The 14488-nt window shown below is 45.2% G+C and overlaps 2 protein-coding genes across 2 annotated transcripts in view; both read right to left on the bottom strand.

The window, feature by feature from the left end:
* Nucleotides 1–14488, bottom strand: part of Dpr12 (defective proboscis extension response 12) — a 160007-nt gene that overhangs the window by 19175 nt on the left and 126344 nt on the right. The gene's annotated exons all lie outside the window — the stretch shown is intronic.
* Nucleotides 12797–13150, bottom strand: LOC143362008 (protein GVQW3-like). Its single transcript, XM_076801776.1, has one exon. It carries the CDS (start codon nt 13148–13150, stop codon nt 12797–12799), a length of 354 nt encoding a protein of 117 aa, XP_076657891.1.

Genomic DNA, 14488 nt, shown 5'->3' with positions numbered 1-14488 from the left:
CTTAGCACTCGAATGGCGACTGTAAGGCGCCACTAAAAATTGCTGTATCATTATTCAAAATATTTTTTACATTATTAAATGCGTTTGTATTTAATAAATTACTAAACACTTCGGTATTGTACAAGTAAATTGCACCATTTTCGTACATATAACAGGAAGAAAATATTCGGAAGGGAAATATTCTAGGTCAGAAGAAATGTTTCGTTTTGGAATTAAAATAGCTTCGAGTGCAAAGGGTTAAAAGTAGAAATGACTTCGTTTGTATCCTCTTGCGCAGCTTTTGTGTGCCGTTTTATTGTAAATTACGAAGAGAGGTAACAACAAGAAAGTGAACCCGCACTGAATCACGCAAATTTGAACATTAACGGAAGGAGAGTTTCGAGTTTTAACCGGGAATATCCACGATTTACTGTTTAATGATGGTGAAATTGTTATTAGAGAAAACTCGGTCGCGAACGGAAATAAAGAACGCAATAAGCCGTTACAGATAAACCGAATTTGCATTTATCCGGCATCGCGACGCTTTATTTAACGTTGTTATCTAATAATTTCTACGAAGCCGCGGAACCCACGAATTTAGCGCCGTCGGACAGGCGTATTCGTATTTCATAATTACATAAAAAATCGTATAATTTCCTTGCGAAAGTAATTTATTCGGTCCGCGCGCGGATAAAAGGGGGTGTACGGGAGCAATAAAGAATAAGAAAAGTGAAAAATAACAGCTGCAATTTTGTAGCTCGCATTGTAAATATTCATCTTCAAATTGTCATTTGTATCATCGGCGAAGAGAAATAGAAACGCGCGAAGGATTAGTTAGAATATTACAATAAAAAAGAAAAAAACGGAGGAACATTTTTCTTGTAACATAATACTCTCGTAATACACCTCTCGCAAATAGTTCTTTTATTTATTCGTAGCGAAAAACGTTTCACAGGAATGTTTAGAGGATATTTTGGCGTTATCAGTATTTTCGCGAGAGAACGCGCGAAGGTCATATGAAGGTCAACTTCGATTTTCTTTAATGGAATGATGTATTTTTCAATACAAAAGGTACTGAACTACTCGACTAAGATTCTAAGATTCTTCTTCAGTATCGCAAATTTCAGTATTCAATTTTTCAATCGCCGCTAAAAGCATTAAACTGACTGCACGATAAATACGACAAACATTTCCCTTTTGCTTCGAACAAATTACTAGAGGGGCAAAGAAGGAATCATTGTAACCACGAAGAAAATTGTACGGCCAGGGGCGTAATGAGTTAAAGCAGCTTGGAGATGAGATTGCTTAGGTGTTCGAATATTCCGGGTGGCCGATTGTATTTACAAGGTTTTTCCGAAGAACGCGCAACAAGTTCGTTCCGCCGGAGCTCGTTACTCTCGAGTTCGGTGTTCGCATAATAAATCTAGCCATCAACCGGCATCTTGTCTTCTCCAAAAATAGGGGGCAACAGCAACGAAACGGCCGGCCCCGTAATTCACCGAGGATTCTTACGACGCGGTTCACGATCGTGGCTCGTGCCCGACGGAAACGGCTACTGGATACTCGTAGGATTCCCCGTTGCCAATCGTTATCCGTGATTTATAGTGTTCCGGGGATCCCGAGGTCACGGAATCAGGTTCATTCCCCGATCCCGCCTCCGCTGGTAACCGCCCCCGCAACCCTCCCCTCCCCTCCCCCGCCGCAACGATGCTGGCTAACGGCCGTTAGGTTCAAACGGTGTTTTGCATAAATTAGCGTGAAGATGCGGCCGATCGAGCGCCGCCGCGACCATAAAAATAGAATACGGAAGGCGAGGGCAACGCGTATGCGTAGGTATTATCGATTCGCTGGCAGCGTAATGCGCGGCGATGCGGCCGAGGGTAGACGATCGCCGTTAGGCTACAATACCTAACGTACTCATAAGTAGCTGGTCCGCCTTCGTCGGGGGACCCCGTTCCCAGACGGCAATTGGCTCGGGGTTGGGAGTAGCGATGGGATCGAGCGGCCATCGTCAACGGTAATTCTCACGAGCGTCTCATCAAACGGAATACCGAGCACATTAATTAACCCGTCTTTGCCCTCGGCCAAGGGAACTTCCATTAAGAGCGGCGTCCGTGAGATTCAATTTTTCTGCCGATCTGTTTACTGATAAACTCGGGGGCTATTTGCACTTTTACTCGTCAATTTTTCATTACGCAAGCTCTCCGAGTAGTGGACACGGAAGATTCTCTTTTTTAACACACAAGGGCCAGTCGAATATAAACTTTTTTGCTAATTTTCCATTCCGGTGGAGTGTTCCACCTGCTTTTGCCACCAGATCGGTAATTTTTTGGTTCGAGTCGAAAGGGCGAATATGACCCGCGACAGGATTAATTTGCAAATCAAACGAAACGGCGGCGCTCGAAGAGAGGTTTTTGTGTAAACCCTAATCGGCTCGGGGGATCTCGTTGCCGTCGCTAGGTGGTAGCCAGTGCACGCGGTAAATGCGGTAAATGCATGCCGATGAAACAGTTGTACGACGCGTACGGTGCGTGTGTGCGTGTGCGCGGTGAGTGTAGGTGCACGCCTTGGTGCGCGGTTAATGGAAACCTTTCGTTTGGCACCGGGATCGATAAATGGGTCTGCGGGGAGCAGTTGCAAAGAGTTAGTCACGTCGCTCGCATGCGGCGTCTGCCAATACTTCTTACGTATGCATGGAATCGGCTAAGATCGAGGGGGGCGTCGCGGATGCTTGGCGCAGCCCTTGCAGAATTAAAGCGCGAGCCGTGTTTATTGCGGAGCCGTTCGTCCCGGGATGAATGGCAACGGAACTGGCCCGAATTGGCCACTGTTCTGATCCTTTTGGCGCTGCACCCGAGCCTTTTCAGACGACACACACACACACACACACACACACACACACACACACACACACACACACACACACACACACACACACACACACACAGCCTGACGACCGGTGCTCCCCCCAGGCACTTTTTACATTTCGCTCGGCCCTGCGAACCGCCGAGTCCCTCCGAGTGTGCTCCGGAAATCGGCCAATTCGAGGTCGGAAAGTGTTTTCTACAGAGATTCCGGGGAAGAAAGCAGCCCATAATTCGAGAGAGTACCGCGCTAACCGCGAAGCTAATTGTGCGGCGAAAAGTGCTCGGTAAACAGACACCAAGCGAGAGCTGGCTAGTTTTGCCATTTTCGCAAACGAATTTTCCGTTCTACTAACGCAAGCAGTCCGCTCGAGCGCAAGGTTTGTAGATTCGTCGGGAGTCGCTTTTGCTTCGTTGAGAGAATTTAATACAGAGACTCTTCTCAAGGTTAAGACAACAGCATCTTTTAAAAACAACTCTTTGCGCAGAATAAAAATAGTCTACCTCCGTTGCGACAAACTCATTTCCTCTCTCGGTAGACCTTCCAGCCTATGGAAATAATATGACAGTACAGCGATCTCTCTGTATATGTCGCCAAGGAATAATTAATATAGAACAGCCGTTATTTCTCCCAGAAAGTTAATATTTTTAATGTATATATTCGTTACGAATTCCACTGGTATCGGTCTTTCTGCAAATAAATCGAGAAGTCCTTCGCCGCGGGCACATATTTCAAAGCGGTTACTATCTTCACGAGTATCGGTAAATAGAGCTGGACAAACACACCGAGTCAGGATAAACGTGCCAACGTTTCCTCGGCTTTCGTCGCGGTCAGCAAAGTTAAATAATTTTAAACATGAACAAAAAAGGATGAGATGAACGTACATAGTTCATCAGAGCTTTGAGGCTTTCGGGATTCTGCGTGTCGAGGTTTCCGGGTGTCGGCCATGCTGAAAGAAGCGTCCCAACTTTTGTCGTGCATCGCTGCTCCGTTGTTTTCACGTAAGCGTTGTATCTTCGTCAAATGACACGTTCCAATGGGATTCATTATTCTCCTCCCCTCCCCTCCGCTGTTACACATTCTTTCGTTAGCCAACATTCTCGATTGTAACTCTGAAGAAGGCGAACCTAATAACGAGTTAACAGCTCGAGAACTATTCGATAGTAGGAACTTCCAGCCGAACGTAGGAAATAATTAGAGGAATTACCCGACAAAGTCGCACAGCCCCGAAACTTGCGTTGCTCGCGGGAATTCAACGAATTATTTCGCCGGCTGGTTTTCTTCAAACGTTCACGTTCAACTTCTTAAACAGGTAGCCGTACCCGGCCACTTTGTAGCAGAAAGTACGTGCTCCAACCGGAGGGAAGTGTTACTTGCTCTCGAGGAAAATTGAGGCCGCCAAGAATGAAATTTTTGTGTGCAGAGCCACTTGGCCTGGCGAACAAAGTGAACAATCGCCTTTAGGCTATCCGTGTGCTTGGATTTAACGAAATAGTGATGTAATAGTCCCGCCGGGCCAACCGAATCGGTACTTCCTTATCGCCGGAATCTGCGAGCCCTACAACCTGTAATCATCGTTTCGCAAATTTTCATACTCGCTTTCTGAATTGCACTGTGCCTGACATATTCGGTCCCTGCTTGCCGCTGCCTACCTGCGAGCGTGTTCCATTCTTTCGTTAACAAGGTGAGCATAGTCATTCATGGGCACTCTTCTCATTCTGCCAGCCATTCGTAGGAATTTCACATTTCAAGATTTTAAACTTTAAACTAACGGTAAACCCGCGGGAATGTAACCCAGTTATTTTTTTTAAAGACTTTCGAGCTCCTTTCTGATATACAGTGGATCCGAAAAGTATGAATCTCCCCTAATTGTAAAATCAAGAATTCGGAATGCGTAATTTTCGCGAGTTCCCGCCAGCTTTAACGTTGATTCGAGACAATTCGAATAAAAAATTCGGAATAGTTTGCGAACTGGTATCTCGATCGTAATGTGAAGTAACAAACAGACTGTCAGCCATCTTTACTGCAGCGAAGGGGTTCACGGTAAGTGATTTCGCCGGCGAGTAACGAGAAAATTAGCCGGGTGCAATCGATACCCGAGTCAGAAGGGAGACATTTGCGTAGAACTGACAATTAACTTGGAAGTTGAGAACTGTGTAGAGTCTTTCGAACCGTTACTGCGTTCTTCAACGACCTTTTCAATTACCCTTACGTACGTCGTTACTTTTACGTGCAGCCGTTCGGCAGCTTTCGAATCGTTTAAGAACAAACGGTTCTGATTCATCAAATCCTCGTTCTCGCGGATTGGCCGAACAATCTGCTTTGATCTGTGGCCGTTCACGGACTGTTTCCGTGTTGTACGCGTGGTGCAGATGAAACGACCTGCAGAATAAATATATATGTATATATATATATATATATTTGTACGTAGGTAGAGACCACTTAACATGCGAAGTCACGCACGATACAACCGCTGTTCCACCGATATCGCGTATCCGGGGTTTGGTACCCTTTCCGGTGCGCGACCCCCTGCATCGATAAAGAGTTTAGGACCGAAAGATTTCGACGGATACACGCATTCGCCCTTCGAATCGCGCCCTGGAGATATCAGGGTTTTACGTTATTCTAACCAGCCGCGTTTCACCTGGCACGTAACGGTGGTAAACCGCTGTGAATTTTGTAGGTGTCGCGGGAATACGTGCAATGCCAGCGAAACAGCCAGTTAATACGTTAACTGTCCAGAAAAGGATCGTGTTAACTCTTGCAATGTCAAGTCCAATAACCCGCCGTAAGTTTCGCATCGACTCCCGTTTTGATGTACGGAAACGTGCCACTCGAACCCTGGAACTACCGGGCGAGTGAAAATGTCGAGTACGTCTTACAAGTCGTTGTGCACGAACGATTGAAAAAGGGTGAAAATTTTTGCTCTTATTTTCAATATAATCGGTAGATAAAACTGTTTAAGCATATTTTAACACTAGTGTAGCGGCCAGCCTGGGACATCTGGTTATGGCATGGGTATTGCTTTGCGCTCTTGGAACGTGACTTTGGGGATTTTTAGAAATTAGGTACGGAGTGGCCTTGTCACCGTTTTAGCTAATGTCCCATTCGTGTCCGTTCCCAGGGCGTAGCACTTGTATATAGTTTTCTAGGCCCATGCCATAAATCTGCCGGTGGTCCCATCCTGCCCTTCTCTAGTTTCGCACTTGACGATTGCCAGACGCCCTGGGTCTTTCCCAGGCTCTGGCAACTCTTCACCCGTGGTGAGTGGTTGATGGCCCTTGGTTCATCAGGATGGCCTTGGGGCCATCAGGATGTTCCTCGGTCCCATCTTCCACTTTCCAACCGTCCACCCCCCAATTGGTCCTCGTCTTGGCCAATCCGGGATATCTCTCGGCATCCAGGGAAGGGAGGAAATTCCCGAAGTAGAGGGAGGATCTACCCTTACGTGGGTTCTTGGCTCGATCCTCCCAATCAATTGGCTTCCAAGCACGCTAGAGAAAACGACTTTTCCTAGCTGCTCTCCTGTACTCTATTCACTTTTGTATTCGGTTACGGCTCAAATCCATTTTGTAAATACAGTCCACTGCTTTAGTTTTGTTACATTTGGTCTCCTTTCTTACAAGAGGAAACTCCCATCCTTAGTCGACACATCGCGTGTAAATCCACATCAAAAGCTCGAACATCCTTCGGGATAACCACGAGCAATCAACATTTGGTCCTTCGAGCCGGATACTCGAATAAGTTCGTGCTTCACGGAAGACAAGGAGTCTTGCTGCTGCCATTTCGTGTCCGACTGGACAATCCTCATTGGGCTGCAGCATTTTGGGACTACCAGGAGACTACGGGACTGTAGCTGCCGTCATCAAGCCTGCAGTTTCCAGGAAGGCGTTTGCGTGCCCAAGACGTACTTGGAACACGGCCGCTCTCTGGAACTAGCTGACTGCCAGGAACCGACGAGCATCCCGTGAGACGATCCTGCTGAAGTCGTTTGTTAGCGCTGATCCACTCCTGTCATTCTCCGTAAGTTTTTCCTTGGTTTTAACTTGAGTTCGCAATAGTGTACAAGTATGGAAGCTCAATTCAAAGGTTTAGTTGCCGAACTCGGGGCCGCTAAGACTAAGCTGACAATTTATAGAAACTTGGTAGAGTCAGCCGATGTCAACGCGGACATCTTAGCTTTCGAGAAGCGCGTTCGAGTCATTGAGGGTCTATACGACGAATTTGATAGAATTCAAACACAAATTGAAGTATTCGTCGTAGAAACGCCTGCATTGGAAACGCATCTTGCCGAGCGTGACCAATTTGAGAACACCTTTTTTGGCACTCTTTCTCTCGCCGAAAGGCGATTGATTGCTGCTCGCGGTGAATTAGCAATTAATAGTGCGTCCACTATTAATCCCACTCCTACGCCTTCGGATTCGCACACCGCGATTTGTTTGCCCGTAATACAGATTCCCACTTTCGATGGCAATTATAGTCAGTGGATTCGATTTCGGGACACTTTCACATCCCTAGTTCATGACTGCGACAAACTAACCGATGTAGATCGACTTAGTTATTTAGTTTCTTCGTTGTCCGGTCCGGCTGCGCGAATATTAGAATCGTTTAGCGTGTCAGCCACGAACTACAATCTAGCTTGGTCGCGTTTAAAGCAGAGGTACGATGATCCGGAATTTTTGGCAACTCGCTCTCTACATCAAGTAGATTGCGCGCGCTCATCTCCCCCTGCTAGCGATAGATTATTGCACGATTTTTACGTCGATGATTTGCTCACTGGCTGTGACTCGGTAGTAGAAGCCAGTGCATTACGCGAATCTCTCGAAGGGATCTCAGCTAAGGCCGGTTTTTCCTTGCGAAAATGGGCAAGCAACGATCCTAAAGCAATTGGACACGTTAGCGGCGTGACACAGAACGTAGAATTTAGAATCTTAGATAAAGAGCCGAAAACACTCGGGCTATCGTGGTCTGTGTCCTCCGACCAATTGTTTTCTAGTACGCAAAGTAAAAAACATAGTAGAATTACAAAGCGTACCATCTTGGCTGAAATAGCGCAAATATTCGAACCCTTGGGCCTCATCGGCCCGGTTATAGTTAAATCCAGACTTTTTATGCAAGAACTTTGGCAGATGAAGGTTGGTTGGGATGAAACCCTCTCCCAAGATCTTCATCTACGATGGTTGAATTTCAAAGTTGAATTAGATGAGCTTTCGTCAGCATCTTGCACCTGGAAACATATACGTACCGCGGATAATCCTGCGGATATTTTGTCTCGCGGTTTTAGTGCACACTTGCTTATAGGGCATGATTTGTGGTGGTATGGTCCAAGTTGGCTATCTCTAGACGCCAAGGATTGGCCCATATCAGACGCTAGCATGGTCGACGTGCCTGACGCTCGCCCATGCCTGTAGTTCATTTGAGCGTCACCGCAAATCGCAGCCAATTCGAAATAAAATTATTAGACACACTTAGATTCGCAATAAACTCTAGATATGCAAAAGGCACTCAAACGGGTCATCGTGGCTCTCCATCCGTTTCGGAATTGATTTCGGCCGAACGGATCTTGATTCGAGCCGCCCATAACCATTACCTTGATAGTGATTATCGCAGCTTGGCGCAACGAAGAGAAATAAACAAAAACAGTCCCCTAGTATCTTTGCACCCCTATCTTGATGAGCACGGGCTCATTAGGGTGGGCGGCAGATTGGAAAATGCTCCTGTTCCGTACGAACAGAAACACCCCATAGTTATACCGAAGTCGGGTCCACTGGCGGAATTAATCGTCCGCAGGGAACATTTTCGTCTATTGCTCGCCGGAGGTCAACAAATCTTAGCTTCTGTTCATTCTAGATATTGGATTATTTCAGGTAGGCGGATTGTCAGAAAGGTCTTGCGTCGCTGCGTCACCTGTTTTAGGACAGGTACCGTCAGCGCGAAACCCCTGATGGGCAATCTACCTGCCGACCGGGTTACACCTGCTAGGCCTTTCCATACCTGCGGAGTCGATTCTGCCGGTCCTTTGATAGTTGTTGACCGCGGACGCTCGCGTACGGCTCGGAAGGCGTATATTTGTATTTTTGTTTGTATGGTCACAAAGGCCATTCACCTAGAACGCGTAGTTGACCTTCCGTCGAACGCTTTTATTAGTTGTCTCCGTAGATTCATTGCTCGCCGGGGTAAATGTAAGGTCATTCACTCCGATAACGGAACAAATTTGGTTGGGGCTAGAAATGAATTGTACACATTGCTTACTCGGGTTGAAGCTTGTTTAAATTCCCGCCCAATACATCCATTATCCGCTGATCCTTCCGATCTAAATTCCTTGACTCCTAGGCACTTCCTTGTTGGTGACGCGTTGACCGCACTTCCTCAGGTCAACCTCACAGCTGTTCGACAGAACAGGCTTAGTCGGTTTCAGCTAATACAGCAAAGGCTGCAACATTTTTGGAAACGTTGGTGCCGGGAGCATTTGAACGGGTTGCAGCAGCGACACACATGGAAGGTCGACCCTCTTGCTGAGCCCAGGACTGGAGCCATGGTTCTCATCCAAGAGCACAACACGCCTCCAATGAAATTGATGTTGGGACGCATCTTGGAACTTCATCCAGGCCATGACGGGAAGACACCTGCTGTTTCCCTTCGGACGGCGCCTGACACTTTGAAGAGACCCGTCACCAAAATTTGTTTTTGTCGATCGCGGAAAATGATTCCATTTTGTGATGTTTGATTCAGTTATTCACTGTATATACTTCGTTCATTGTATTAGTTGATACTTTTATGTTCCGCTTTTCGTTTCCTTAGTTAGTATCTTGCGTGTATATTTGATTTAGTTTAAATGTTACTCCATGTATACATTTCGTTCTCGGTATTAGTCGATATTTGTTTGTGTTCCGCATCTCATGTCCTTCGTTAGTATTTTGTTTTACGTTGTTCTTAGCTATTAGTGATTCTCTCATGCTTTCTTGTTTTGGTTTTGTTCTTAGTTACTATTGTTCATTGTTGCTTTTGTTGTCATTTTTGTAGGGTTCTATCCTCCCTTCTTGTTAGTTGCCCATTTCGATTGAACTCCGTGAGTTCAAGGTGGGCGGTATGTAGCGGCCAGCCTGGGACATCTGGTTATGGCATGGGTATTGCTTTGCGCTCTTGGAACGTGACTTTGGGGATTTTTAGAAATTAGGTACGGAGTGGCCTTGTCACCGTTTTAGCTAATGTCCCATTCGTGTCCGTTCCCAGGGCGTAGCACTTGTATATAGTTTTCTAGGCCCATGCCATAAATCTGCCGGTGGTCCCATCCTGCCCTTCTCTAGTTTCGCACTTGACGATTGCCAGACGCCCTGGGTCTTTCCCAGGCTCTGGCAACTCTTCACCCGTGGTGAGTGGTTGATGGCCCTTGGTTCATCAGGATGGCCTTGGGGCCATCAGGATGTTCCTCGGTCCCATCTTCCACTTTCCAACCGTCCACCCCCCAATTGGTCCTCGTCTTGGCCAATCCGGGATATCTCTCGGCATCCAGGGAAGGGAGGAAATTCCCGAAGTAGAGGGAGGATCTACCCTTACGTGGGTTCTTGGCTCGATCCTCCCAATCAATTGGCTTCCAAGCACGCTAGAGAAAACGACTTTTCCTAGCTGCTCTCCTGTACTCTATTCACTTTTGTATTCGGTTACGGCTCAAATCCATTTTGTAAATACAGTCCACTGCTTTAGTTTTGTTACATTTGGTCTCCTTTCTTACAAGAGGAAACTCCCATCCTTAGTCGACACATCGCGTGTAAATCCACATCAAAAGCTCGAACATCCTTCGGGATAACCACGAGCAATCAACAACTAGAATTTACCAGACCAGTCAAACCGACTGGTTTTGCAATTTCAATTCAAAATTCCTACGGCACGTAACATTTTCTTTCCGAAATGATATCATGACTTTTGTAGCCATAACTAAAGAATCAATTTTATGAACCTTATATTATTTTATCTGTATTCGTAACAAATATATTTTTTGTTATTGACAGTTATACCAGTACCAGTCAAAATGACTGGTGCATGTTTCTATGCGATGAAATGACATTGGGGCAGCTACAACAATTTATAAGTACTGCAACGCTTTTTCGGTACAGAATATATGATTCCGGGAAAATCATGATTCTGATGGAGTACGCTAGCGGCCCTTGGAATTGTACATTTACTCAGGGTTTTGGGCCGCACATAAGGTTCTCCTTGGGTCCCGGACACTTGGCTATCTGTAAGTGCGAACTCGATACTCGGGGTTTCTGAGTGTCTTGGCCGTGCTCGGTTGACTCGCTTTTGGGCGAGTTGATTGAGTTGTGGCCCGTAAATTTCTAGCACTGGCCCTATCAAGTGTTCGTCAGACCCTGGGAACATCTGTGCCGATTCTTGGGAAAATCCGCCCTTGCCAGTGGAAGGTGTCGTACGGGTGACTTCACCCCCACTTCTTTAGTGGGACCCTGACGTAGAACAATAACAACGGACAATTTCTTCACCAGTTTTTCTCTGGTGTTAAAATTACTATCTAAAAATACTTGGTTGCTTGGAACAACACGTGCAAACAAGAGGGAACTCCTGAAATCTTGCAAACAGAAGAAAGATAGCATGGCCCGTTTCTCAACGTTCCAAATCAAATTGACGTACACTTACAGTTTCCAAGAGTAAACCGAATAAGAAGGTACTTGTACTAAGTACAAAACACAAACACTTAGAAATTGATAAAACTAACAAGAGATTACCCGAAACTGTCTTTTTATAACAACACCAACTTTGGCGTCGATGTCACTGACCAAATGGCACGAAAGTATACTGTCAAATCAGGTTCCAGAAGGTCGCCGCTTCAATTTTTTTTCAATGTTTTAAATTTAGCTGGAATAGATTGCTGGATATTGTATAAAAACACGACAGGTGAAAATATATCAAGGAAAGACTTTTTGTTTCGTCTAGCTGAAGAACTTGCTTCTGAATATCAGACTTCAAGGGGGCCGGCAGGAATTTGGCCTTGACTGTCACGCTATGTTATCCTGTGCCTTTTTTTCTAGACACTTTACGTCTTAAATAAGTAAGTAATCAATTAAAAATGCATACCACCGTGTTTCTACATGTCTTTGCTACGTCTGTATAGAGCCTTTTTTTCGATACGAACACTAAATCTCTCGGAATTAAGAGAATCTCTCAGCGGCAGCCATCTTGTGACGTCCTACTTGCTTCAGAATTCGAATTTTCTGCCGAATATATTACAAATGATTCAACAATGAGGTAGAAATTCGCAATTTGGGCTCCATACAGACGTAGATTGGACTTTTAAGAAACACAATTGACCACTTCTAAACTGCTCATTGCAATATTGAAGCGGTAGTTTGAAAAGGTTTTGACCCTTGCATAGGTTGTGGATTTCAAACCATGCCGGCCCCCTCAAGGGGAAAACCACAAGAAGCTAATATACCAAGTTGAAGTGGCACCGTTCCTGTACGTAAATGGTGTCAAATAGGATATTGCAATAATAATAAGACCACAACTATTTGCAATATATGCAAAAAAAGTGCATGCTGAAAGAAGTGCACACTGAGCAAAATCTACATACACGGTCTGTCCCATTTCCGATGAGATTGCTCAAAAATAAAAAAGAAGACGCTCTACAGTGCATTTCTTCCATTGTATTTATTCGAAATAATCCCCCTCCAAGTCAATACAGCGTTGAAACCGATCATAAAACTTGTCGAAGCATGTCTGGTACTCGATGGCCGGAATAGCTTTCAGGATGTCGGTCGAAGCCTTCTGGATGGTCGGAATCGTACTGTAAGTGTTCCCCTTCAACGCTAATTTGAGTTTAGGTAATAGCCAGAAGTCGCACGGCGCTAGATCAGGCGAGTACGGCAGGTGGTCGAGCGTTATGATGCTTTTTTTGGCCAAAAACTCGCGTACCATTAGGGCTTTGTGCGACGGCGCATTACACAAATCGCGCGCAGATTTTTCTCTTTCCCAAATCCTCGGTCAGAATGCGATGGACCACACTCTTAGGAATGCCAGTCATCTCCTGGATAAGTCTCGCGGACACACAACGGTCAGAGCGCAGAATTTGGCTGACTTTCTCAATGTTTTCTTCATTCCTCGAGGTTCTCGGCTTCGGTGCGCGTTCGTCGTCTTCAAGGTCTTCACGACCATCACGAAATCTAGCAAACCAGCGGAATACTTGTGCACGGGATAGACACTGGTCACCGTAAACGTTTTTCATCAATTCGAATGTTTCTTGAGCAGTTTTGCCCAACTTAAAACAAAACTTGATATTCGCTCTTTGCTCCATAGCGATTTTTCGACAGACTGACACAATGGACGGTTAGGTATAATGTCGTAACTATTGACAGAACAATTGAAATGCTATGAAATTTGGTGTGAAGATAGATGAAAGATGTGTCTACAAAATTCAATACATGAATCAATAGATGCCGCTGCAACCGGCTGTTAATTTCGACCAGTCTCATCGGAAATGGGACACACCGTGTATGTAAAAATTGTGACCGATTAACTACAAACAATTAAGCTTTTGATTCATTGATAATGTCTATAAATCTATTTTTGTATTACAATTAATATTATCCAACTTTTTTTGTCATTTTTTAAAAGTAAATAAAGACTGGAAACACCACTAAGCACTTTTTCTAAAGACCAGTCATTCTGACTGGTCTTGATAGAAATGGATATACTTAAATAGCCGGTAAATCTAGTGTTAAATAAAATACTGAAATACTGAGTTGTTGGGAGTAAAGTTGAGCCAAAATTCACTCCGAAAATTCCCGTACCCGAAACCAATGGAAGATCGATACAAGCCGAATGTTCGTCGCTCGTGTTCCGGATTTCTTCCCTATAAATTCACTAACAACCCCATGCGTTTCGTCGGGGAATTATTAGCGGGCCCAGACCTCACCCCCCACCGCCCCGAGCACAAAACATTCTGCCGCGTCGCGGTAGATAATTAACGTGGCGACGACATTTCGCGGCGAGTTATTGTTTCGGAATACTGTCAGTTGCTGGTAGCCGCCTGTTAGTTTCGCCTCAATTAAAAATAATGAGACGCACGGCTAGTGGGCTGAATTCCTGTAGCTCCCTCGTTTAGTGGCCCCGCGCACCGGAAAATCCGGACGTTTCTACACTCGGAATAAGGATAAGATTATTGAAGCGATCCGAGGCGACGCCATTTTCCACCGGGCTGAAAAACTCCTCCCGAAAATCCGTTTATACACAAATTAACACTGCACTCTCTGCCGCGTATTATTTTCCGCGAGAAACATTTCCCCTGCGTATCGTGCAATTATACCGTCCAGCATCACGAAGTTGTATAATTATAAGGTGAAGGTGAAATAATTCTAAGTAAACGGAAAGAAGGTTAGATCTTAAAGATTAGACTCCGGTGTTGGAAAATCCTATGACCTATATCACTTGCAAATATAATATAAACATGATATTTCTCCGTGAAAACGCTTTAGAATAATCTCGCAATCAAATCGGCCATTTCACGCGTGCTAATGTAATTTCCGCTCGGTTACCATGTTTAATGAAGAACGACAATGTTTCCTAAGCAGCACAATGATGAATAGACAGCGAATTTTACGATCACGTGAAACTAATTCATTCTGCAACATAT

Source organism: Halictus rubicundus, chromosome 16, assembly GCF_050948215.1.
Source record: "Halictus rubicundus isolate RS-2024b chromosome 16, iyHalRubi1_principal, whole genome shotgun sequence".
NCBI lineage: Eukaryota > Metazoa > Arthropoda > Insecta > Hymenoptera > Halictidae > Halictus > Halictus rubicundus.
The sequence above is the reverse complement of the archived record's forward strand: the minus strand, read 5'-3'. Positions and strand labels throughout refer to the sequence as shown.